At 41.5% G+C, this 27,201-nt stretch overlaps 2 protein-coding genes across 4 annotated transcripts in view; one reads left to right on the forward strand and one right to left on the reverse strand.

Annotated features, from left to right (window-relative positions):
- Window positions 1-586: 586 nt before the first annotated feature.
- Window positions 587-8,219, forward strand: LOC114438961 (large neutral amino acids transporter small subunit 1-like). The gene is made up of 12 exons (XM_028410631.1): window positions 587-626; window positions 2,653-2,837; window positions 3,223-3,756; window positions 3,850-3,975; window positions 5,216-5,321; window positions 5,421-5,465; window positions 5,815-5,938; window positions 6,031-6,134; window positions 6,279-6,375; window positions 6,474-6,623; window positions 7,332-7,506; window positions 7,657-8,219. Exons 1-12 carry the CDS (start codon window positions 622-624, stop codon window positions 7,722-7,724), a joined length of 1,719 nt encoding a protein of 572 aa, XP_028266432.1. The 5' UTR covers window positions 587-621; the 3' UTR covers window positions 7,725-8,219.
- A 3,352-nt stretch (window positions 8,220-11,571) lies between these two features.
- LOC114438963 (TOX high mobility group box family member 2-like) overlaps window positions 11,572-27,201 on the reverse strand; it is a 69,345-nt gene continuing 53,715 nt past the window's right edge. For all 3 annotated transcript variants that reach the window (XM_028410634.1, XM_028410635.1, XM_028410636.1), the window contains 5 exons: window positions 17,785-18,015; window positions 15,385-15,465; window positions 13,731-14,129; window positions 13,276-13,415; window positions 11,572-12,492 (listed from right to left, as the gene is read on the reverse strand). In XM_028410634.1, the coding sequence (XP_028266435.1) occupies window positions 12,450-12,492; window positions 13,276-13,415; window positions 13,731-14,129; window positions 15,385-15,465; window positions 17,785-18,015 (894 nt within the window). In that variant the 3' untranslated portion in view covers window positions 11,572-12,449. The remainder of the gene's footprint in view (window positions 12,493-13,275; window positions 13,416-13,730; window positions 14,130-15,384; window positions 15,466-17,784; window positions 18,016-27,201) is intronic.

The raw sequence follows: 27,201 nt of genomic DNA on the forward strand, positions 1-27,201 counted from the left end.
GCAACTGTTTCCCGAAACCCCTCACAATGCTGTCACACTTTAAAGTTACAGGGACATTTTTACAAATCAGCCCAAACTTTGGGTACAGAAGCATACCAATTAAAAGTTCAGAGAGAAGTGCTGAATCGATTATTACTTCTATGATTGTTTAAAAAAAAAGTCTATCAAATATATTGAATTATTTAAAAGGGTCTATCAAATACATTGAATTTAAAAAGTGGGTGGAGAGTAGTCTGAATTGGGTTCTGGAGCTGTGCCCCACCTCATACATCGCACTCATTTGCCAGCCGCGAGTAATTCCAAGCTAGCGAGCTTCACATCCACCAGTGGTGCTGACAAACTGCGCCACCTGGCTTCTCCTGTGAGAACAGCTCGCGTAAGCCCAGGCTTTCTGTTCACTCGCTCACCCGAATCAGGTGATACCCTGCAAGGGTAACGATTGGCTCTTGTCTCAGACCTTCCCCGAGGTGATTGGTGGAGTGACGAGCACTCAGCATGTGACCTCTACAATGAGCTTCCGCCCACGAGAGGAAGTATGCCCCACAGAATGCTTATATTTCACTACTTCAGTAACAGAGGACTCTGTTATGGTGCGGCTCGTACCCGAATAACTCATATGTAATGAAGTGAGTGTTACGTTAGCATAAGAAGATATGAGTGTACATATGTGTGCTTTTAATCTCGATATAAAATATGGCTAAAACAATTTCATGGGTGCTGCAATGGAAAGCAGGGCATGCTGGGAAACGTGCAGACGTAGATTATCATGTGTTATTTAAAAATAACATGTCTTTTAGGCGAGATATCTGTGCTCATCGGTGCGAGTCTCAACACAGTGGTTCAAAACATTAATAGTGACTCCATAAAAGTAATTTTGAAAATATTTGTTTTCATCTGTCTGTGTGCTGTGGCTGTTTCCCAGCATGCCCTGCTTCCCGTTACAGCACCCATATAAATGTATTTGTTTATGACTCAGTAAGTAGAATTGTACACGTTTTTATTTTTTTTACATTTAGACTAATCTAAAACATGTAATTTATCAATATTATTGGTTGCACGTTGACTTTAAAATGTCCCAGAACCCCTTGCGGGTTTCAGTATTTTTCACACCGGAGAGTTGTCCGTTTACAAACAGCAACATTCGATATAAAACAAAGTCGGTCTTGAGCTGTCTACTTTACAAAAACGTGATTAAAAGCTACTCTTGCTCTGAAACCATGATCCTGAACAGCTGGAGTCGACCCACGTACTTATACTCTGTAGAGGCTGCTTCTACACATGCGGGCATTCAGAAGGCTTGCACTCTGGGCTACACACTGAGAACCAGTTTCTCTCCCCCCGCCCAGGGGAAAGTCCCCGGACCCGTGGCAGAAAGTGCCCTGGTTAAACCCAGTGCCGGCTCGCATCTCACCGCATCCAGCTGAGACGTTCACATGAACTGAGCTCGGTGATCCGCAGTCGACTTTGTCAGCGTTGATAGTAATGCAAGTGAGTTGCTACTAACGCCTTAACACAACGGGGCTCATTCTCCGAATGCTCTCTTTTACACCTCTTTCACTTGTAGTAGTAGTTCCTCCAAAACATTACAACATCTTGACAGTTATCCACAATACATATGAGTAATGTAGTCCAGAAATAGTGTATTATATATTGGGTATAGTTTTTAAACTTTTTCTCAAGAAGTAGGCCACATTTTTCAAGCTGTTCAAACAGGTTTTGTGCTTTTGCCATCGATATGAGCTTTGATCGCCATCTCGTGTTAAAAATGGGACATGCAACCCCGCTGCCAGGTAGAGGCTGTACTTTTCATTTAAACACAGAACCCTTCATAAATAATGTCACTACCTATTTCTCTCTCTCATGAGGTGTTTGCTTCATTTACCAATTAATCTTGCTAAAACAAGCAACAGCATGGTCTGATATTTTTTGTTATTTGAACTGTGATGAACATATTGTATTATAATACGTTACCTATTTTAATGGCACATTTTTCGACTGCTGTTGTAGATAATGTTTCTTTTTATTGTACATTATGAATATATATTGTTAATACATAGAAAACAGAGGATGAGATGGTGAATGGGACAAAGAACATAATGTGCCTCATTACTGTTCTGCCCTGCTGCACTGAAAATGGCCAGTGGGTCTCCATTTTCTCTGTGGTCTCACCTTTCTGGGAGAACAAAGGGGCTTGTTATTTTATGTTGATGCCACTAGAGGGAGCACTAACCCTACAGCATCCATCCTAATACTGCCTGACATGAAGGCACACAGACATACTGTATACAGCGGGATTAGGCAGCACACAAAAAGATTACAGCGTTACATGGTGGCCCCTCCAAATGGTGCATTCCAGTAACCTACCCCCCCCCCCCCCCCCCCCCGAAATATCCCATCATTCATTTGGAGTGGGCGTGGGCTCACGCAAGAAGCAGCATCACAAAGGTTGAGCTCCTCCCTGCTGTATCCTGAAGATAGAGAGGGAGGCAGGGAGGAGGGAAGGGAGGGAGAGACAGAGAGGATCAGGGTCAATTCTAGTCTGAGTGACGGAGGCAGTGTGTGCAAATGAAGAGACAAGTGTGCATGCGTGCATGTGTGAAAGGACAAAACAGGAAGGGTTAAAGAGAGAGTGTGTGTCTGTGTGTGAGGCAGGGAGAGACAGACAGTAAAATACAGACAGGAAGAGAAAGGGGACATAAAGGAAGGAGGGAAAAGGGAGGCAGGAGGTAAAAGACACGAACAGGGGACTCGCAGTGAGAAGATGGCTGAACCGGAGTTAAAATCAAGAGGCAGCCGGGAGAGCGTTGCCAAGGCGGCGAGCCAGGAGAAGATGGGGGGTAGGTACAGTGCATGCTCACAGTTCTGTATGTAACACATGGTGCAGGGCTCTGATGCAACATAGCCTAATGAAGAAAAGCAGGCTGGATGCTTTGTGCTGATTTGGGTGATGACAGGTGTGAGAAGGTGAACTATGCAAGCAGTGTGTGTTTACATCAACAGAGTGAAGAGTTAAAAAAGAAAGAAGATTCAAGTTTTGAAAATTGTCTGCTAAGCTTGAATAACCTAAACATATTATTTGTTTCTGAATAAAAGGCAGCTGTGGTGTTGTAGTTTCCACATAAAGTTTGGCATTATAGTTTAAATCACTGACCAAACCATCACAACAAGAAATTCATTTCTCTTTCTTGTGTGTGTGTCTGATCTTCCTCCTGGTCTCTATAGCAACTGAAGCAGAACCCGACCAAGATGGTCTGACGGTGGAGCAGCCAGCATCTCCATCTGACCCCATGGTCTCCGCTCCAACTGCCACAAGCCCGACAAACACCCCGCCAGCCAAAGGGGAGAAGATTGAGCTCAAGCGAAGCATCACCCTCTTCAACGGCGTGGGAATGATCATAGGCACCATCATCGGCTCGGGAATCTTTGTCACTCCAACAGGTGTGGTCAAAGAGGTGGGCTCAACAGGGCTGTCCCTGATCGTCTGGTCTGTCTGCGGGGTGGTGTCTACCATGGGTGCACTGTGCTACGCCGAGCTGGGCACAACCATCGCCAAGTCTGGGGGGGACTACACTTACATCCTGGAGGTGTATGGTGAACTGGCGGCCTTCCTGAAGCTCTGGGTGGAGATGCTCATCATTCGGCCATCATCACAGTATGTGGTGTCTCTGGTGTTTGCCACCTATCTCCTGAAGCCACTCTACCCCAGCTGCAGTGTGCCCGACAGTGCCGCCAAGCTCATCGCCTGCCTGTGTCTTAGTGAGTATCAACTAATGCAACTCTAAATGTTCCACACCTCACTGAAGGCGATTACTTACAGAGCCCTGTTTTGCTTTCTCTCATCTCCTGCAGCCTCCCTGACATTTGTAAACTGCATCAGTGTGAGGGCGGCCACGAAGGTTCAGGACTTGTTCACTGCTTCCAAATTGTTTGCACTGATCATCATCATCCTCTTTGGTTTTATTCAGATTTCCACAGGTGAGTGCCTCTCACTCAGAAGTCCCATAAATGTTCAGATTTTATTTTTCAGCACATCAGAATTTTTTAGTTTCTGGTCTGAAACAACAAAAGAGACAAGTTTGAAGCATTAGGACAGAATGACTGTTCATGTTGTAGTCCTTACAGTGTAACTGTAGGAATGCTGCTGTATTTCGCATATTAAGTCAGTCCCTTTTATTTATTAGTCAAATCACCACTTCTGCCACTTCCCTTTTCAATCATCTATATAAAAGAATTTATAGAGCTGATGTTTACATGAAATGTATTTCTTTTGTCTTTATTTCTTTTGACTAATGAGCAAGAAATTGCTGACAAACGCTAATGAGCCTAACGAAGCAGACTGCCCTCTTTTCAGTTTGTTAGTGCAGTTGCTGAGTTGCTGAACACAAGGCTTGTCTGTTTGCTGCCATGTGGTTGAGCCTCAGCAAGTGTGCAGCCATGTGTATCTGTCTATGTGTGGGTGTTTAAAGCCGAACACTGCATACATTTATCTCATACAGGACTAGATTTAAATTTAAAGGAATGATTTGGGTAGAAAAACGACAAAGAATTGCAATGAATAGAACCTGAATGTCACACATGGCACGCTTTCTGAATCAGGCATTTCAAAATAAAACCGCGCGGAAGACAGTGTGGCCATCCGCTGCTCCGTGCTACATCTGCTGCTCTCCCTCCACCCTTCTCCTTCCTACAAAGCCACACCCACCACCATTGTGCTCCACACTGTGTTGCCATGGAAACTAGGCGTCGAAGCTTTGCCGGCTGTGGTCTTTTCAGAGCGCACGAGGAAAGGAGGTAGTGAAAAAAATAATGTGCATGTAATGGGCCTCAGTGAAGACTCAGAGTCATTACCATCTGAAAGGGACAGGTAGAGGAGAGAGCCATGCAAATGACCTGGCCACATGAAGTGCACACATTTTAAGCAGAGTTTCTTACTGATAACTCACTTGATTATTTAAGCAGTGTGACTAAATGAGTGGTTTGATGTTTAATTACCATCAAGATATTTGTGCTTATATTTAAATGTCAGCTGGGCTGGTACTGATTATGGCTCTTTACATCAGAGACAAAGCTCAGCTGGTTTGTTGCTGCTTGAAAATGTCACAGATGTCAAAGGGCAAACAACAATGGACTGTGGCAGCAGCCTTCACTGACAATCCAGTCTCTATTCTACATAACTCTGTAATTGTGACATCAATGATTTTCCTTCTGTTTCCAGGTGATGTGCCGTATCTGACACCTGAAAAAGCTTTTGAAGGCAGCAAATTAGGAGTGGACAATATTGTCTTGGCTCTGTACAGTGGTCTCTATGCTTTTGGAGGCTGGTGAGGCATTTGTGAAATAAGTGTAATTTCTAAGAGATAACTGTTTGTTTTTGACTTCTATCCAATCGCTAAAATAATCTTCTCTTTTCTGTCCCCCAGGAATTACTTGAATTATGTAACCGAGGAGATGATCAACCCAGAGAGGTGACTTAAATGTGATGAAGGTTGTTTTGAGGACTGTAAAGACTCCTCCTGTAAATATATAGCACGATGACCCTTATTCACAGATAAACCCTTAGTTCATTGCATGGAGATAAATAATAACTTGAAGTTTTAGTACATTTGATTGAATTGCCTCAACGATAGCCGAAATGTCTTTAAATAATACATCATATAATGTAGCATGACTGAGCTGACAGGACATTGTGCAGGCACTTATTTTAGTAGACTGTATGAAATTGAACACAAGTTCAATCAATGCTTTGAAAAGTACACTTCATCAGGACCACACCAAACCATTCATCAAAATTACCTTTGACCTTTCACCTCACAGGAACCTACCCTTGTCCATTATCATATCCATGCCTATAGTGACAGTGGTTTACATTCTCACCAACCTGGCCTACTTCACCACTATCTCTCCTCAAACCATGGTCGAGTCAGAGGCTGTTGCCGTGGTGAGCAGTACAGTTCTGTTGTTAGACCTTTTTAACTTGGACTGATTGGTTGTTGTTGCACTCATATCTGTCTTTGCTGTCTTGTGGTGTAGAGTTTTGGGGAGTACCATCTTGGAGTGATGGCCTGGCTGATTCCTGTCTTTGTGGGAATGTCCTGCTTCGGAGCTGTTAATGGATCTCTCTTTACTTCAGCACGGTGTGTGTTCGCACATGAGAAATCAAACTGAATATTTACAATAGTTGTGATAGGATAGATGTGAAAGGGGTTGTTCCAAAAACCAAGACTGTTATTGGCTGGAAACTTTATATAGGCCAAAAACGATTTGCTTGTTTCTTCTAGCTTGTTTTATGCTGGAGCTCGAGAGGGTCAACTCCCTGCTGCTCTGGGACTGGTCCACACAGATCTGTTCACACCAGTGCCCTCCCTCATATTTACAGTAAGTCATTATACTGGAAACACTTAAAATGGATTCTCTGCAAAATCATGTACTATATGATGCTAATACAGTCTTGCCCTGCTCTTCATTTGGATCAGTGCTTGCTGTCCATGATGTATGCCATTTCCCAGGACATCTTCTCCGTCATCAACCTCTTCAGCTTCTTCACCTGGCTGTGTGTTGGTATGGCCATTGCAGGCATGCTCTGGTTGCGTATTACCAAGCCTGAACTCAACAGGCCCATTAAGGTAAATGACCCATCTCTGAAAGGCGGTCGGTGGCAGGTGGTAAATGCTTGTTGCACTGTTCCCATCTGAAAAGATAGCTTAGACTCACTGAAAGGTTTACACATGATGCAAGACCTGCACCTCTTTGTCTGCTCAACCTGGCTTCCTGTCTCCTGGCTTCATAAAGTATCTGCTTTTTTTTAAATGAAAGCACCATTGTATCGCTGTTCTTGTTATTGGTTGGAAGTGGAACCGTGCTGTGAGGGAGTGGCGTTTGAATGAGTGCAATACTCTTTGTTTCTCTTTCATCCTGGGAATATTACCTCTGCTGCCCTGGTCTTTCAACGTTCCTCTGAGCCAGAGTACTCTGGTTCATTTGTTTGTTTAATAAGATAAAGAGCTGAAGAAGAGAATTGACAATGCCTCAAGTCCAACATCTGAACTCTTTGAGGACAACGTCTGAACTTTTTAAGGACAACGTCTGAACTTTTTTAACACATAGGCAGAAGCTGAGAACTAGGTTAATTTAAGGATTGATACATTTATGGTTTAAAGTAGAACAGTCAATTTTTAAAGATTCTTCTACATTCACACTGTGGATGGATCACACCTTCTTTGGTGAACATCTCCAAATCAGCAGTGATAATAATGGTAGTAATCGGTACATTTTATTTGCTCCCTTCTTTTGTAACAGGAACAAACACTTTCTGCTTTATTGTCTGTCTGCAGGTCCCTCTTTTTGTCCCTGTGACTTTTGTGGTGGGCTGTGTCTTCATGATAGTCGTGTCCTTTTGGGCCGCTCCGTTTGAGTGCCTCGTCGGCAGCGCTATTATTCTCACAGGCATCCCAGCATACCTACTGGGCTACAAGTGGAAGAAACCACACGTGGTCAAGAAGATGCTGGGTGAGTGAATATTCATTACACTTTGTTGTGAAATTCATGCCCCTCGAGCACAGCTGTGGGCACTGATACATGTGTTTACATAGTTGGCGTGCAAATAAACTCTTTAACCCTGTGGTGACCCGACTAACATGATAAGTTGTTTCTCCTCAGAAATCTTCACCATGTTCTGTCAGAAGATCTTCATGTCTGTTCCCGAGGAGAGGGAGGCGGCTGAATAAACAAACCGATGGAGATGAAAGACTGAGCTGATATTTTTGTCTGAGCATTCCTATAATGTTTACATTTATTCACTTATGATTTGGTTAAAACATGTTTTTAAACCTTAATCTAAACAGGCTGTGAAGCAAGCTTTTGGATGTAGCCTGGACTGAGATGGTTTTGGTGGCATCTCTTTTAATTTGGTCTCATTTAATAGTGGATCATGCTTAAATGTGGCATGTTACCTAGAGGAGAATCATTTCCTTATTGAATCAGTTCATTGTACACCACAAACTCAAACCTGGAAGCTGCACTCGATGCACTCTAGTGGCCTAAAACATGCAGGTGCACTGCTCACTGGAAGTGTACAAATGAGTAGTTCAGAAAGGACAGAATTTAACAAAACTAACAATTACACTGCAGATCGTTTATTATAGTTTACAGTTTTATAAAATCTGATTAATGTGAAGTAAAACTTTCACAGATACTGAAACTATAAATAAAATCAGGCTGACAGGGGAAGTAACACTGTACTCATAAGCTACTAATATTTATGTTACATAGCAATGCATCTCCATGTTTGTAATTTTTTTGTATTATTTTGTAATAATGTATTTTCAGTACAAAAGCACAACAGAGATACAACAGTGTATGTGATGTTTTTTGTAAGATGTGTTACTGTGAAGCAGTTCAGTTTCTTCTGCTACTTCTTTCAAACATTAAAACACGTCGCTTGTATGTAGTTGATGAAATGAGAGCGGATACCAGCACCTCTGTTTGTGAGGTAAGAAGCTGTCATTGTATTGGTCCTGTTAAGAGTTAGTGTTTGTACTGAATGTATTTGTTGTCTGTGCCGGCCTGTCAGTTCTCTCTCTCTCTCTTTTTTGTCACACATAAGACCAAAATGAATGTTACAGGTTTAAAGACACAAACTTTTGCTTTGGATTTTTATAGAAACTATATCTATAAAAGCTCAACCTTATACAATGAAGTTTCTACAAGCACACAAAAAAAGCGAAGAGAGGGAAAAGACGTGGGTAAACTGTAATACATATTGTTTGAAGGCACAAATGAGCTCTGTTCTTTCACTATTAACACAGCTGAAGCTCTCAGAATTTCTCACAGTGGCAGATGGCAGCAGAACAAAGAAGAGCCTCATGTCCTTTTGCTATACAAGATTATCTCTTTGTGAGCAACACACTCATCAATATCACCTCATTTCTTGATGGAAAACATGATTTTTGGCATCTATGTTTTGTATTAATATTATGTAAATGCAGAAGGAAGCACTTTAAGGAGGGTTAACTACAGTTCCCCAAACTCCATGAATTAAATTCAATAGTTGCTAGCACGACAAACGGCACAATGGCTTAAAGAGCCGCTTCATATATTTTATGTTATGCACAACATAATGTATCTGTATGTGTGTTACTATATCTATAAATAAGGCATTTGAAAAATGTCATACAGAAAAGAAAAAACTTTCAATGTTGAGAGTGCCTATTTTAACTGTTGTATGTCCATGACAATGGTGGGTACATGTAACAATAAAACAATATTTTATCCAATGTTTGAATGTTCATTTTGTGAAGACAGCTTCAACTAATATAAGGTTTCATAAGCACACGTTTTCACAGAACATTGTCCAACAGTGTTGGAGCGGTGATCTGTATGAAATACTTTCTTTTCTGCCTGGTCTTGTTTGCTGGCTGTCAATGATGCTGCTGATGCCTGTGCTGTCAGGAGAGTTCATATCCGTCTGAAGAGGAAATGAGAGGGTCCGATGGCTGCTGATGGAAGTGCTATCACAGCTGCTGGACACAATATTAGTGATGGGAGATTGGACAGGCAAAGAGACAATATTGAACAAGTGACATACTTAGATTCCTTGTGTGAGCATATGGTCTAGTGGATTACTAGTTTTAGCAGCCTTAAAATAGGATTAGTTCTGGCTTGGTTAGGTACACCCCCTCCATCTCTCTCTATGTACAAGTTTAATTGTGTTTGACAGCAATGAACATGAAAACTTATCTAGAGACAACCAGCAGATGGCGATAGAGTAACAATACTAAACATCATTCCACAGGCAAATTCAGTTTTTACAAACATTTAAATCCATGTGCAGCTTGTAAAATCTAATTTTTAATTCAATTTTCAGCTCAGAAATGTAACTTTTTAAGAGTGTATTCTTTATTTCTGTGAGTGTTTCATACATGCTTTTTAACATTTGGAAGCTTAGCTGCCCATGGACCCGTGCTGTACCATGCTTTTTCCTGTAGAGGGCCACAAGGGGAAAGGGATACACCCTGAACAGGTCATCACACTCAACACACAACTACAATCACCAGCTAACGTAACATGTATTGGTCTGTGGTAGTCAATGTACATTTATTCACAGAGTACACTCAAACAACACACAGAAAGGTCTCAGACTATATAAGGTGATAATGCTACACCAGCAGCAGCAGCAGCAGTGAAAATCATTGGATTGTAATTATATGATTTTTCTGTCATGGAGCTACTGAAAAAACAAATGGCAAGTTTTATGAATCAGCTCTAGGGGGCACTGCGTCATCATCATCCTGGAGAGAGAGGGAGGGAAAAGGGAGGGCGAGACAGCAGATGGAAGAGAGAGAGAGAGGGGAGAGCTGAGGGGGAGGGATGATAGATTCCATTTCTATTCTACCTTTAATCCAACTGTGAAATTCATAACTAAAAGGCAGTTCTTTTTTTCTTCTCAGGTAGTTCTCTGAAAAGGCCGTGTACTGCTGCATCAACTCCGGAGTTTCATCATCACACCTTCACCAAAAAAACATGGCCAGCGGGCAGAAAAATGTTGCTTGATATACTATATTGATCTAGTCTGGATTTTTTTTTTAAAGGAGAAAATAAAGCTATGGAAAGGTTAAAGTTTATTAAGTGAAGGTGGACTAAGAAGCCTAAACTCCTCACCTAATGAGCCATGAGACAGCAGTCACATTAACTCGTGCAACATCAAAGATAATTCTCCTAATTAACCTCAAGACACATGCAGGGGGAATGCAAAGCTATGTTTATAGGCTACTGCAGCTATCAGGCGCTGATCATCAAAGTGCTAATGAATCTGTTATGAACTTAATAATATAAGCTGCAGCAAAGCAAGCCAAATAAGTAGAGACATGCACAACCTCTTTTCCACTTTAAACATTTTATTACAGACAAAAGAAAACAAAAAGAAGAAATGAATCTAATGCTGGTACATCCATAATGCACCAATGACAATTTCTGCAAAAAATATTTATTATTATTCTAATTGTGTAGTTTGATCAATAATAATAATAATAATAATAATAATAATAATAATGCCAAATGTTGCTTCATATCATTCATAAATAGATGTGAAACCTGCAACCAAATTAAATAGAATGACCATATTGTAAAACATATGATATTCAACAAAACAAAAATCACTGGCTTTACAAATTAAAGAAGTACATTTGGCAGGTTTATACACAAATTTAAAATATCTACCCCCATGACCGTTCCTCTGAAATGCAAATCCTGCTACAGTGAAAAAAATAAACAAACAAAAAAAACAAAATATCTTAAGAATTTTTTCCTTCACAAAAAAAGATAAAGATGAGTTCAACACAATTCTAAAACACCTAATAAAACTAGTCAAAAACTTTAAAACCCACTGTTATGTTTTTTTCTTTAGTAACATTTCACATTTAGCAACTTTTTTTATTCACCTGTACAAGTGGTGTTGGGACTAAGGGAAGGTAGGCGGGGTTACAGGTGTGGATGGTGGGGTTGGTCCTTACTGACCAAGAGTGGGAGGAGCTAAAGGAGAGTTTTTTATTTTTTTTTTATTTATTTTTTTTTTAATCTCTGACCCCTTAACAGTTCTGTGACATCCTGAGGCCATGTGATCGGGATCAGAGCTCGGCCAGCTGAGCTGATTTTCAGTCTTTCCCCCTCTTATTTGGAGAGATTCAAGACCAGTGAACACAGTTTCGACACAAGTTTTTAGTGTGTGTATTCCCTCACTGTATCCGCCTGCACGAAAATCACATAACCAAACAAAAAGGATGTTAAAAAAAGCAAGGGACTGCAGCTAAATACACACATAAGAGGGATCCATTTTGGTGATATTTACAATCACTCTGTGATAAATAAAAGAAAATGAGGGAGTCCTTTACTAAGGGGCGAGAATGATTTACAAATGTCTTATGTGTTTGTGACTAATACCGTCATACAAATGTTGCTTTCACTCAGTCAGGGTGGTTCAGTCTGTCCTGGAGCACATCCACCCCGTTTAGGTGACTATATTCTACTTTCCTGCATTAGCTTTTCTACCCAAGAACCCTACGCTTTGAGTATGATTCGAGTATTTCATCTGCCCAGTGAGGGCAGTCCATGGCAAACACAGAGTAATGGATTGGAAAGGGAAAAACGAGCTAAACAAAATGAGAAGACATTTTTTTGGTCTTCATTTCCAGTATGTTGGCATGAGCTTAAAGCTCGCTGCCCTCTTGAAAAAATGGAAAGTTCGCTGATAAGGAAAAAAATCAAGCGAAGTGCCTCAGGCTTCTGGCCGATCTAAGTGCTTGGCAAATAGGTGAAGTTACTGTAGCAGTCTTTGGGATTTTCAAAATCCATCAGAAAAAAAAGAAAAACAGAATGGTGTAGAAGCAGATACATCGATGATGTGGTTGTTATGTTAGCAAGCTCCCTGGAGTCTGACATTTGGAGGTCTTTCAACTTCAAGTGAGGTAGAGAGGCTTGTCCCGAGCTCCCATGCCACTGCTGAGGAAGAGAGGGGAAAACTGTATTAATGTACATCCGTGCATACAGTATGAGTGCACGTGAAAACGAGTGCATGTTCTGCTCATCCTTTATTTCATCAGGAAAATCTGTGCAAGCTCCAAAACAAACATTAAAGCTGTCAACAAACAACAGACATCAATAAAGATGAAGTCAAAAATTTGGAACTCCAAATGTCAAATACAAAGTCTGTTCTTCAGTTATCTTAACCGACACATTCAGCCCCTTCCAAAACTACAGTGATCTGACACAGACAGTGAAGGTTTAAGCGAAGACTCAATCTACTTCAAAGCACGTCTAACATGATTTGACCCAGGCGTGATCCCATTTGACATACACATGAATCAGCTCTAAATGAAGGTGATTCTGACTTTCAAAGTAGCAGCGCTGAGTTTCAGGTGTGAGCAAAAAAAAAAAAAAATCCTTTTGCGCCTGCTTCAATAGCTTGATTCAATAATGCGATGTGTGCTGAACGAAACACAGGGAAACTTAATTGGATGTCACACTTTTTCCAAGCTTGGTAATAGCATTGTTCTACTGCTGCATTACTTATTTCAATTTCAAGGAGATGCTTTGCTTTAGCAGGGAAATTGCAGTTTATGATTAATACCGTCTGAGTCCCTGAGTGTGAAAGTGAAGTGGTTTAGAGTTACTCATTTGGAAAATGAGTAACTGTCAGACAACTGCTTAGTATTCTCAATAATCAGATGTCCTGGATTGCACTGATGTGGGACTTAATGTCAGTGACTGGAGTGATGAGCTCACCCGCAATGGTTGGGTCCACAGTCCCTGTTGCAGTACTCGCTGTCCCAGTCAGGGTTCTGCCCATGCACTGGATTGGGCGCCCCTGGAGACTGTGAGCCTCCAACGCTGTTCTGGTAATCAGCCTGAATATGGGAGAATCCCTGTAGAAGAGGTGAGGAGGGAGGAGGAGAACAGGTTACATCGTCTTTTATCATATCCAGCCATTAGACTCTGCTGAGCCATGATTGTGTATGGCTAAATGGTGATAGTGGCTGATGTCAGTTGAGAGTGGAAAACAGCATTTGCTCTCATTGATTGGTTAAAGTGGTTCTCAGAATCACACTTCTTACTGACACATGACACCCCTTTTCCAGGATTGGAGACTGGGCAAACTCAGGACTTTAAGCAGGGATGGAGGGCTGAGTTTTTTTTTAGAGAAAAAGCATTTGACAGAGGTTAATAATGGCTAGACCAACCTGTTGGCTGAGAGGAGGGGAATGCAGTGGTGCCTGGAGCCCCATTTGGTGTGAGATGATTGGCTGCGACTGCTGCATGCGGATTGGCTGGTTGAGCAGGGAACTCTGGTGCAGGGAGAGCTGAGCGTGCGGGTGCAGAGGTGGGCTGATCTGGAAAGGTGTTGGGGGAGAGGCACTCATGCTGGGTGGGAGCATCTGGGACTGGCTGAGGGCTGGAGCCAGGGTGTGGCGGGGCGGCCCGCCATAGCTCTGGAGGTCTGACAGGGGAAAGGAGCCTGGAGGACCCAGGTAGGGTGAGGAGGGCTGAGGGGGCACACTGTACAGGGGCTGCTTCGGGGGCAGCAGGTGGGAGGGCTGGCTGGTCTGCTGGGCACTTTTTGGTTCAGGGTCATTGTATGTCTGTGGATGGAAAAACACAACAATTTTAATAAGATAGGAAAAATTCATTTAAATGACAATTGGTTAAAACACATCTACATGAGTCTACCAGGAGGTTGCTTAAAAAATCTAATCTTTTTGCATTGTATTCCATATAATCTGTTACATCCTTTAGGTTTATTTTGCACACACTCGTGTAAAATGGCTGACAGATGGGAGCTGATTATTACTTTAAAGAAAACTCCACCAAAAATCATCCAAACTTGACCTTTCACAGTCTGGACAGTATCACTCTGAGCAGGTGCATCGCCCACAAAATACCCCACCTCCACCTCCACCCTCTCCAGGCCTCTGTGATGAGCTGTCAGACTGCTCATCTCCAGCCATCAGTGTTGATTAGAAGGTAATGGAGCCCATTTGTATGAATAGAGCTGGGGCCGAGGTAATGATCAATAGACACCTTGACAGATAGATGGGAAAAGGAGAGGGACACACACCCACACCCCAACACACACACACGCAGACATACATATATGCAGGAGCCCAGGCAGAGAAATGAGGCTGTTTGCCTGCAGAACAAATGGAATGACAAAAGGAATCTTCCCCACACTACATTGTGTGTTGTTAATACAAGACGGCACTAAACAATGCAATCCACAGCCCTGCTGCTTGCCTTTCTTTATTCCCCGTGCTACTATGCTGGTGTATACAGGCGTCATCATTCACTGGGCAAAAAGGGATGTCATAGATCTGAATTAGCAGGAAAGTGTCAGAGGTGGAAACAGCAGCGAAGCCGATGATTGCCTGTGTTGATTTTGATGTACTTCCTGTTGTATATGATGGAAGGAGGAAATAGATGATCTCATGCATGACACAGGTGTCTGTTGGTGCAAGATAAATGTAGGATTTTTTTTCCTATCCACCTGGTAGCATATGAGAGAGCGAGCAATTATTTTCTATCCTGCGACCCTCATATATGGCCATATGCTTGTGTGCTCTGACTGGCTGACCCCTCCTCCATCCCTATATCACCATACCAACTACAACTCCCAACCCCCAGTCTGCACCCTATGGAAATTAGGTATTGTTCCAAATATGTTGTGCCTTTATTTTTTTTATTTATTTTTTTGCATCAGACCCCCACCTTCTCCACTACAACCACCATCATCAACATCACCCATCTCAGCCCAAGGAATCCCCTCCCAGCCCATTAGCAGGGTTTTTTCATCCAATCCATCATCAGTCTTAGCCAGGGCCTGTGTGTCATAAGCGTTACCTTGGAAACCAGACTGGCTCGGTACGCGGCCAAGGCTTTCAGGTACTCTTTCTTAGCTGCCTCGGTTTTCCTCTTGTACCCCTGTGAAGAGAGACAGAGAGAAAAAAAATCAAAACAAGAGGCTTCGGGTGAGAGGAGAGGTTGACATGCTCATAAACGTGCAGACACGCATACAAAAGCTTTTTTTTTTGGCTCATGTTTTCCTGCAACACATGAGCATGCAAACACACAAGACACACAAACATGTCTTTAATGTTTTCCTTTCCATCAGAGCCAATGGCACAGAACACCTCTATTTCCTCATCACAGCACTAATACTCCCTCATCTCAATGTGTCTCCCTCTATTGTAGCAACACATCATTTCCATTCCAATCCACCTAGAGAAATGAACTGGAACTTCTCTCTCTCTCTTACTCTTGCTGTTGCTTTAGCTCTGCAATAACACTATCAGTGCCCTAACATTAGTAATAAACCAGAATGGCTGTTGTCATTTAGGACATGATCCTTTTGTATGACTTTTGTTTGAAACTGCCTTCCATATTGTTATAGCGATGCTATCATACAAAGACTGGCTGCTGTGCTTTCAACGAAGTCAGTGTGTTTGCATAGAGAACGAGTGTTTAGGAGTGCAGACGGACATGTGTGTTTTTGCATGCAGATATTTTTTTTTATTCGGCACATATAGAAATTGAAATGTCTGCCAAGGTTGTAACAGAACAAGTCAAAATGGGCCCATTAGATATAAGGACTATGAGCAACATCATGTCCATTATGCAAAACAAAAAAAGGACAGAGAAATGCCTTTTTTTAGTGGGAATAATGTGTTTATGTATTGTACTTTCAGCACTAGTGTCCTGCTAGTGCTGATATAAACACATTTACTGTTATCAAATATTTTGCAGCACAGACTTCAAAAGTCACAAAGTGTCAAACAACAAAATGTGTCCCCGCCAGGTCTGTCTGTGCTCAAGGTCCCTGGAAACACATCAAGGTGGTTCAGATTTTAGTTTTATTTATTAATTCAATTTGGTCTGTTTGCATTTCTTCAACTGCTCTCTTTCTGCACTGGCCATCAAAAACACCCTGCTGTTCAAAACGACAGCACTGAGCTGTTAAAATATACAAAAGTGCCTTTAAAAGCTCTGTTAATGTAAAGGAACATTCTTTTTTACAATGTATCCTTTCTTAAATATAAACTCTGTACATCCCTGGAGACCTGCTAAAAGCAGAAAAACTAACAAATGTAGTTAGTCTTGGAGGGAAATACCCATAAAATACAACATCATAGCCTCATATAACTCACTCATCGCTAGCAATTTCGATTACAGCCGAGCCGGAGATGACGTTAAAAAGCACCAAAAAACAAAAAAACAAAAAAAAAAACAATCCGCTCTTCCTGCACGGCCAAGATGTCCTTCAGCTAAATCCAAGGATGAGAGTATGAGAGAGATCACTAATTCTGTATTCTAGGCAGGATGAAAATAGCAGGGGTGAGATATAAATAAAAGGAGTGGAAATGAGAACTTCACACATCCCAGCTTGTCAGAGGGCCAATGAAGATGCATGGTGTGGAGGCATCAGCTCTGGAGGCAGAAGGGACAGAAGAAATGGGACACTAGCTCGGACTACAGCTTTGTGGGAGTTTTTGTTTTAGGAAAGTTGATTTTTTACTTTTGCTGCAGGATGTATTTTTGGAGGATTTTTTTGATTGTTTAGTTTAGATGGACACTGCACTATGAAAATCTCAGAAGATGCCTTTGCATTGTGATAGTTGGATGAACAGGGAGTATTTGAGTGCCTGTGTGTATATAGTCACATGTAATTGCTTTTGCAGGAGTGCACAAGCATGTGAGTATGTGAGTCTCCTTACCCACTGCATAATATATCAGTCCTTGACTCCTCAGAAATCTACCCCAGGCATGTTTATATTTTTCCCATATTGACAATTTCTTCCCTTTAAAACATCCTACTTTGTTCAGTCTCAGACTGTTTTACGGCTATTGTTGCACAGCATACTCCCCCCACCCTCCCCCCATCGTCCCTTTGGTAGAATTAAATTTAGAAAGAAAATCATTTTAATGAGAGTCAGGGGAGTGGGGATAAACGGATGGATTATCTTTAGAAAGAGAAGAACTAGCTCATTAAGGTGAGCTGTATCTCACAGCAATGTTCTGGTAATTACACAGCAGATAATGCTGCCTGCTTGCTGCAGCACACACGCCATCTACTGGTGGGACCATGTGTGTGAGAGTTTATTCACTGTGCAAACACACAGACTTTGTTTCTTTCTACAATGTACACATAATACTGATACAATGTACAGCATTGTGCAAATGTTTCATGTATATTTAAATTCTCATTCATCGTGCAGAGACATCAGGTAACCATCTGGTATCTACCTGCTTCTGTTCCTCTCCTAGGGTGTCCCACATGGAGGCCACAATCTTAGAAACATCCCCAAAGGTGGCGTTGGGGTTTTGGCCCTTAATGGCAGCCTGGGTGTCTCTGAAGAACAGCGCATAAGCAGACACGGGTTTCTGTGGCTCATTGGGGTCCTTCTTCTTCTTCTTCTTTTGAGGTTTGGGTTTGGGCTTCATCATTTCTGCCGAGGGTCGTTTCTCACTGCTTATCTGTAAGGAGACAAAAACGAAAGAAACTTCATAAATAACTGATTCTTTTTCTGCAGCCACAACAGAATAAAGCCTGGGTTTATTTCTGTATGCAATTAATTAATGGACATAATACACTGTATGAAATACAAACACATATGCCTCAGGGGGGGCAGGGAGATGTAACTGAGGGGACAATCTGGAATATTAAAATATAATCTTCAGCAACAATTGAGTTTGCATGGGTGACCTGCATCATTCTAAAGGTAACAATCAGAAACAGAAAAATAGTCCACAGGCTGTTACAGGAAACCAATATCAGGGAAGGTCTAAATTATAAGATATCTTTTCATCTCTTCACATGTGGGCATTGATAATCAAAATATAGTAAAGTTACTCTTACATTGATATCTGCAATTTTCCTTACTGTCTCTTTCAAAGCACAAGTAATTCAATAGCACTTTCATATTTTTCCACAGTAGCTTCTGAGCTAGTTTGTCAACACTAACACTGCAAACTCTGCATTTCCAGGAGGCAAACTGCTCATATCTGTGCGATGGACAATACACAGGAATACATTTTCATTTTTTGCAGGGCTTTGACTGGGAGTCAAATCCAGGTCACCTGATCCTGGATGTGATTCTATATGGAAATTGCCTTCTTTGCTGAGGAGAAACTACGTCAGGCACAGGAGAGAGAGAGAGAGAGAGAGAGAGAGAGAGAGAGAGAGAGAGAGAGAGAAAGAGAGAGAGAGAGAGTGGGGGAGAGAGAGAGGAAATACTGTTGAGGACGGAGGATGACGGAGTGATGGTCATTAGTATCAGTGGAACATCAGTTAACCTGATATCCTGGTTGCCATAAAGTCAGAAAAAAACAATCCAATTTCCATCCATATGACAGAAGGTATAATGACATGCTGGGTGTATAATGATATACATTGGTATTATGTCATATGAAGGCTGTTTATATGCACTCGTTATGGTGACAGGGTTATAGAGAGTTACTCGGTGAAGTGACGGGTAACTCCTTTCATTTCTGAAGACATCAAGGTCTAAGGTTTTATTTCATCATGTTGCGTTTCAGAAAATTTTGAACACCTCTGAATGTTTTGCTTTCATATTCCACTGATCCTGAGTTTCAGTGTTAAAACTCAGCAGGGTAGAGAACAAACCGTGAAAAAGATTTGTCCCTGCGTAAGTATCAAACAGTCGTTGAAGACATTTAAAGACGTTCATTTCCATCTAATGCATACTTATCACGAGATTAAGCAACGGCCATGTTTTCCCCTTTCACTGTCAATTGGAAAACAGAAAATGACTGCCTTTGAAAATTGCATTGTTTTAGCAAAGCATTTGCCAAACAACACACTGTATTCCACACAGCATGAAATTAACTAATCAAAATTCAAGGTCCGGGAGCACATTTGGCAGCTAAAGAAAAACTTCAAAATGGCTTTTGTGTTGTGCGGAAATGAATGAATGTTCCCTTTCAGGGTGATGGCAAAGCATTGCTTGTCTGTTTCACAGCTTACAGGTAATATTCATTTTTTCTGTGTGTGTGTGTGTGTGTGACTGTGGTTTCATTAAAAAATAATCATCCCTCACTTTTAGGCAATGAGGCAGAAGACAGGCATTTGAAACGACATCTGTTCCACCCAAGCCTTTGAAGTGAAAATAGAATAAACTGAAGGTAGAGCTAATGGTATGACAAAATAGAAAAAAAAAACAGAAAGGCTAAATAATCTCCAGGAAAATTCACATGTATTCATACTGAGGAAAGAGTGATGACACACAACTGCTCGCAGCGGCATGCAATCAACCAGGGGAATAAAGGGCATTTTCTCTCATTTCTTTCATTATTTGCTTGTCTTATGAAGCCAGATTCATGTCTGTGAACTCCAGTATATGCACTAAAAGGCTGACAGAGGAGGATGAAACATCATATATATATAGATATATATGATTCAGAAAGGTTGAAAAGAAAATGGTTGAAAAATTAATGACAATGGATGAACATACTTCTAAAGAACACATCAATAAACCAAAACTCTGCCCACACAGGATACATGTTAATAATTTCCCCTACAGATAAACAGGAACTTTCACTTTAGATATTTAATTTGTTCTGATTTTCTCTCATGTTGCTGCATTGTTACATGCTTACATTAGACAAAAGAGTCCCCAAAAAAGGAAAAAAATAAAAAGTTCCTTTATGATAAACATTAGACTGAGTGGTTTTGCTCACTGCCTTTACAAATTATTGACGGTGGATAAACAAATATCCACCTTATCAACACAATATATCAAGCTTATTTTCCTGGGTTTTCTTATGCAGGTGCAGAGAGCAGTAATGATTATGACAGCTGTTGTTGTCAGTGGAGAAAAAGAGACAGTCACATCCCTTATTCATAATGCAGCATCTTGTGGCTGTGCTGAATTCTGCTCTATTTTCTGAAGCTGTTAGTTGGGAGATTGGTATCTGGTGCCTCTTGTAGGATGGACTTCTGTTGATGCAAATCTGTGAGCACTTTGGTTCAGATGTGCAGACACTAGATCCTCATGTTCACCTTTTACTATTTATATTATATGAATCAAAGGCAAATAATCCCCAAAACAAATAATCTGGAAATGTTCCTTTAGCCTCCAAGAGATAGGGGGAAAGTGGTTTAATTAGTTCGATGTATAATGTCACATGATGCCGAGTGTGGGGTGGCGTGATGCCTTATAGCGAGCTACAATCTGCACACTGCTTTGGGCTATTCTCTACTTTAATTGAAAGGTACAAAAATAAACATATAATATACTCGCTCTATACTCAGAGTTCTATTCAGAGAAATCTGCAGAAAATTCTTAGAAAGCTGGAGCTGGTTTCTCCACACAAAAGGACACACTGACCATTTAAGGATCAGACTGACACTAAAGGCTATCTTTTAAAGAAACTATCAAAAACTAGCACATGGCAGTTGCTAGGTAAGACTACCTATGTCCTGTACAGAGTGGAGGAGTCTAAATATATTTTATATATGCAGCTTTCAGGTTTACCAGTGGAAGATTGAACTATAGTGTCAGCTTTAGCTCGCACATCCCATCAGCATTTCTGTTGTCTGAGAGGATGAGAGAGAGATGGAGGGGTTGGTAGGTGAGGAGTGAGCGAGGGAAGGGGGGTGGGGTGGGGCACGGTGGGGTGGGGGTTTAGTGGTAATTCTGAATGGACAGCACTGCACTGGCAAGACGAGATTAGAATTGACAGCCTGATAACTGCGTCACTATCAAAACAGCAGAAAGAGAAAGAGAAAGAGAGAGAGAGAGAGAGGATGAGGAAGTGAGAGAAAAGTGAGATGCAAAAAAAACACATGGAGTGACATAGAAAGAATTGGACTGATAACACAACAACACAGATGGTGCAGATGCAGAGGTCGACACGAAAACTAGATAATAAAACCAGCTAATAGTAAAGAAAGTACGTGTTTGTCCAATCACAGCACCCTGAATATGTGAATCATAATCATTATCATATCCACTGAGCAGCAAAGTGGAGAGTGCTGCATGGGGTATCGATTTCAAAAAGGCTGTAAAAACTAACAGGAACTGCTCTGAGGTGATGCATACATTCACTTTCTCTTTACAGTGCAAGATGTGGCACAACACTAAAACAAGTCTGAATGGCATCTCCCCATCCAAAGTCTGCCCACGGATTTTAAAGCCAAACACAAGTAAAAGGAGAAAACACGCACATACAGTACAGTCTGTGCTAGAAAACACAAGATAAACCCATTTTTACATGCCGTATTTATTTTGCAGGCAAATAAGCCTCTGAATGTACCTGAGAAATGAGATAAACTACACACACTCCTCGGCAACTGACTGATAGAGAAGAGGCTCTTTAAAGCAGCAGTTCGAGCACATCAATCAGAGGTCTGTAGTGAAATCATGTTTGATCAAGGACTGAATGGAAAAAAGCCTTTTCACAGTAAATCACAGCATTGTGTTTTCAAAAGTACTGTTAAAAATATTCTTTATGAAAATACAGAAATGTTTGCATGTATCTACTAAAAAATGTATGCATACATGGCCTTAAAGAAAGGGCAGGCATGAGTGGGAATGAAAAGACAGGGAAGAAACGTTCACTACTTTAGTTTAACACTTGAAATAATGATTTATTTTTGCAATGAGTAATCATAATGTTGGGAATACTGAGGGAGAATATGATGAAGTTGCTGCATCACGTGATGTGATTGTTTACAGCAAATGAAGTCCTTCAACTTGCACTAACTGATGACTGCTGATCACTTGGGGGCAGCGCATACAAGCTGTAAACACAACAAAGTCTGAAGACAAAGTCTGACATATTATCACCTTATATGATTGCTGATATTGATGCTGATATGGCAAACCTGATAGCAAACACTTGCCAGTTTACACAGCAGATATGGAGCAGCATTATCATCCATTTGGATTTGTTTGGGGTCCACCTGATGAATTTAAATCCAGTGGTCCTTTTTTTTAGCAGAATTTTGCTCCTCACCAGCTCCTCTGGGAAATATCTGGCTCTTTAGTGGCTAAATACTCCATTATATTCACCAGCTGGTAGCTAACCTTGTCTGTCTGTCTTTTGGTGCTAGGCAGGAAATGTACTGGTTTTTTAAAGCTTTTTTCATTTAAACACCTGCTGGTTGTGGCTAAAAACAGATCTGGTGAGAAAAAAAACTGGAACATTTGGGGTTAAAATGATGCTGCTCAGGTCTGATACAGATAAAGAGCAACTGTTCATGTGATCCATTGTTTAGATAAACATTCTAATCGTAGCAACCTGAACGGATCAATATCAATCTTACAGACAGTACTATGCTACATGTATGCAACACAGCAGGTGAGTTGACAGTAAGTTGCTAACTAACTAACATTGTTGGCATGTCAATAAACACTGACACCACAACGGTCTCCTAAATACAGTAATGCGATATACGCTTGTCTTTGACAACCCTCATGCTCATCATGCTTATTACATGTATTTACTGTAGCTTAGTGATTTAGCTATACCTTGCCGTGTATAATTAGATAGATAGATGCATGGGTGGATGGATGGATGGAAGACTCCAGTATACTAGGAAGGAGCACAGTCTAGTACAGCTGTTGCACACTCTCAGACTTCATAGGTTAATGGAAAGATAATTGGCTGCAGTTAAAGCAGCAGCGGTGATATAAATATAATCTCCAGATGCTGTATATCACTTTTCTGCTGTATGTTTTTCAGATGAAAAAATGAAAATGAACTTCTTAAAGGTATGCTGTAAAAAAAAAAAAGAAGCAAAGATACTGCAGCACAAAAAGTCATCAACAAGCCCGTCAGCAGAATCATACACACGGTTCCTTGTAAGCTTGCAGGATGTACACAAACGCAGGAGAAATGATGAACACCACCCTATGTTCTATAAGATGTCTGTAAACTTCACTGTATGATCACATGGTTTTGGGGCAGGAGGGAATAATTGCTGGAGTCAGTTTGAAGGAAAAAAAGCAAGTAAATCCTTGTTAAGTTACTATAATGGGGGTATGGGGATGATGTGGGCTCACATTTTGGTTTTTATTACATGAATTTAGTCATTATTTAGATATTGCTTTCAACTAGCATTTCAAAGTGCACCTGCATGTAATACTGTCAGGACGTTTGCCTTGCAAAATGTTGGCAGCAGGATGAGAATGTAAACAAAGCTTAACCATCTGTAAACAAGAAAAACTGTGCGTACAATTGAAAATGGTTGTTAAACCAGTCGCTGTTTGAATATTATGGTATTTATCTTGAACCACGAGTAAAAAAAAATCTTCATATGTTACTGTATGCAACCTGTCAATTATTTTACTGCCTTGTCTCTCTGCATTGCCATCATCTCGTTCCCCATGAAGGCTTAAAATATGTCTTAAAATATATACAGTGCCCTCCTCATCTGGAAGCAATTACTGCTCCATGTCAGACTGCCCATCTGTAAGCAATGAGCAGGACTGCATGTCAAAGCCGCTGCACAGATCTCTGAGTAGAACCAGGCACTCGTCCAGAGAGCAGCACTCATCAAATAAAAAATACAGCCCAGCCCAAACAATAATGAACCGGAAGTGTGGATTCATGATGGTGATCTAAAGGACATGAAAAGACGTCAGTGGGAATCGTATAGACCTGATCCATAAAGGGGCCATTATGGAATTTGTATGCAGTTCTGGTACCATGCCATTACAAATATACAAGGTCTTTATAAGATGTGGAGTATTTCTTTAGTGTTTTCAGACAGGCGGACTTGATTTACTTAGCTGGCAATGTGGATTTAATTTTTAACCAACATTCCCATTGCTGATATTTCAATTCAAACTCAAGCACAAAGCCACTGCTGAGCTAAGCTGCATGATTTATCTGACTCTGAAAAATGACTGACAGCTCCGAGGAGCTCCTCCCCACAAGCTTTGCTTAACAGCACTGGACCTACTTAACCCTCTGGAGTCATATGTATAATGGTCCGTTTTGACTACTTTTAATTTTATCTTTATATTTCAGCTTAAAAATGGTTCACCTTGCTTTGTTTAGTGTCATTCTTTTCAGTACAACCCCACAAGTGTGACTATGGTGTTATTTTTTCATTTTGACATACTGTGTTAATACACTGGACCTAAAATCACACAAAAAATATAAAATCCGAGTGGGAAAAAATTAGATTTTTTACTGTGCAAACCACACAACATGTTTAACAAACCATTTTTATAACTTAGAATGCTTATGCAAATTGTAAATGTCAAAAAAATATGTACAAATGTAGCAAAAAACAAAATTATTTACAACTATTTACCCTTGAATGCAGTAAATGCCTCAGGCGTTTTTTTGTACAGCTATTTACAAGTATTATACACAGTACAGGTGTCACACAAATTATTTGTGCCACTTGAAAAAACAGTTCCTGTCCACCACAACACAGAGGGGCACATCACAGGCCTGACACTTCCAGGGTGTGTCACTCCTCCTTTTGTCCACCTGGAGGCAACGTCTGCATTTTAGCCTTCCTTTGGTGGCTTTTTGGCCGGGATCTGTTTCACTGACAATGGCCACAGGGATGTGGTCAGCTCTCCTGCTCTGGGGAACACCCTCTTTGTCCATGCCACAAAGCTGACACACCAGCTCCACCATGAAATCTTTGTGTGTCATAGGCTGCACCTCCTTGACACTGCTCATCTCACGGTGCAAGATGTAGGCATTTGTTGTTGCAATGTCTAGGAGGTGCAGCAATATGGTCTTGTACCAGCGTGCGGTTTTTCTGTGGGTTGAATAATACTGAATGAGCTGGTCTGACAGGTCAACACCACCCATGTTCTTATTGTAGGCTGTGACTGCTGTAGGACAGGGAATGTCTCTCACAGCCCAACGACCATCTCTGTTCTTCACCCGCCTTGACACAGTCTCTCCAGAAAATGCAGGATGGATGGTGGAGCATACAGACACCTCCCGTGTGTCCATCCACTTCACAAACAGAAGTGGGCCCTCTCTGATCCATCTCACAGACCCTCTTCCACATTTCTTGGTGAGAGCATTTCCCCTCCCTCTGGGGCATCCTTTTCTGCTCTCCCTGTAGGTGCCACATGCTCCGAACTTCATGCTGGCCAGGTCCATCAACAGTTTGGGACTGGTGTAAAAATTGTCCATGTAAATGTGGTAACCAGTGCCAAGACAGGATGGCTGAATAAGGCTCATTACAGCATCATAAGACAGCCCATGCTCACTTGCAGTCACAGACTTGCCTGTATAAATGCTGAACCTGATGGTGTAGCCACTGCTTGACTCAGCCAATACAAAAAGTTTCATCCCCCATTTAGTTGGCTTGTCCTTTATATATTGTGTCATGCCAGTTTTTGCTTTAGTTGCCACCATCCTTTCATCCACAGCCAGCTCCCTCCTCGGGTGGTAATAGGCCAGGCAGGCACTGAGGATGTCATCATACAGAGGCCTGACTCTGAACAGTTTGTCATGACCTGCTGTTCCTTTCTTTCTGTCATTTTCCACATCCTCCTCAGGGTCACTGAGGTGGATATTCCAAAATATGGAGCGGAACCTGTCTCTTGCCATCACTTTGGCTGGAAGAGGCACAGACAAAATATGATTCTGTCTCCAGTAGTCCTGGAGACTTGGCAGTGACACCAACGACATATAGATCAGGAGACCAAAAAATTTGTACAGATCTTCCATGTCTATGTCAGTCCAATTGTATTTTTTTCCTAATTCCTTGTTTTTTGCAGCATTTTTATTGGTGTTTCTGCAAATTGTGCTCACTGTGTCAGTGGCAAAAAACAACAGAAAAAGGTCTTTTGGACTCTGGGAGGAAAATGTTTCCACCTGGACTCCTGGTGTTCGGCGAGGCTGAAACCTGCTTACAGATGGGGCAGTGTCAGGATCGTCCTGTGTCTTCCAGGGCTCAGAGAGGAGGCGTGGCTCTGCTACCGGAGTCAGCGGAGATCTGGACCTGCTGGGCGTGCCAAGCCGTGCCTTCATCTGTGTAGACCGCCCAGTAGCTCTCGGTGCACACATCGGGGGCTCCTCATTCTCTATCTCCTCTTCCAAAACAAAAGACGGATCATCCACTTCGTCATCAAACTCACTCTCTGGCTCAGACGCTGTCCCCGTGTCTCCCTCTGCGCCTTCCAGCTCAAAGAAGAGCTGCACTGCCTGCTCCACATTCAAAAACCGTCTCATGACGCACAAAACACTAAAACAACTAGATCACACTGCACTACACACTAAACACACTTCACCACACACTAACTACACACTCCAAACACGCTAAATATCTGAAATCTGTCGCTTGTCCAAACTCGCTATCGCTATCACTATCTGTCATTCGCCGGCTTTTCTCCCACAATCTTCCCTTAGCAACTAAATACCACGTGGTCCCATAAACATTTCCTGATTGGTTGACGTGGTGCATTTTTCCACCAATAGCAAAGAGGGTGTCATGTCACGTCATGCCGGTCAAAGCTGCTCTTACGCCGGTGTTTCCTCTATCTGCTCGCATAAAACTCGCAGTAAACACCCAGCGAATGTGGCGAAAATGTTCATGAAAAAACGTTTATATTTTTTTATCATAACTCGGGTTTTACTTGACATATTAAAACAATTTAAAAACCTGTATATAGTTTGAAGTCCCCACTTTTAACACAAACTAAAACAGAGACTCAG

Source organism: Parambassis ranga, chromosome 7 (genome assembly GCF_900634625.1).
Source record: "Parambassis ranga chromosome 7, fParRan2.1, whole genome shotgun sequence".
NCBI lineage: Eukaryota > Metazoa > Chordata > Actinopteri > Ambassidae > Parambassis > Parambassis ranga.

What these genes read in the sequence shown, in the direction of transcription:
- LOC114438961 (XM_028410631.1), top strand. An exon ending in TTTTATTCAGATTTCCACAG is followed by an intron (nt 3,976 to 5,215) that starts GTGAGTGCCTCT and finishes TTCTGTTTCCAG; the next exon opens with GTGATGTGCCGTATCTGACA. An exon ending in AACTCAACAGGCCCATTAAG is followed by an intron (nt 6,624 to 7,331) that starts GTAAATGACCCA and finishes GTCTGTCTGCAG; the next exon opens with GTCCCTCTTTTTGTCCCTGT.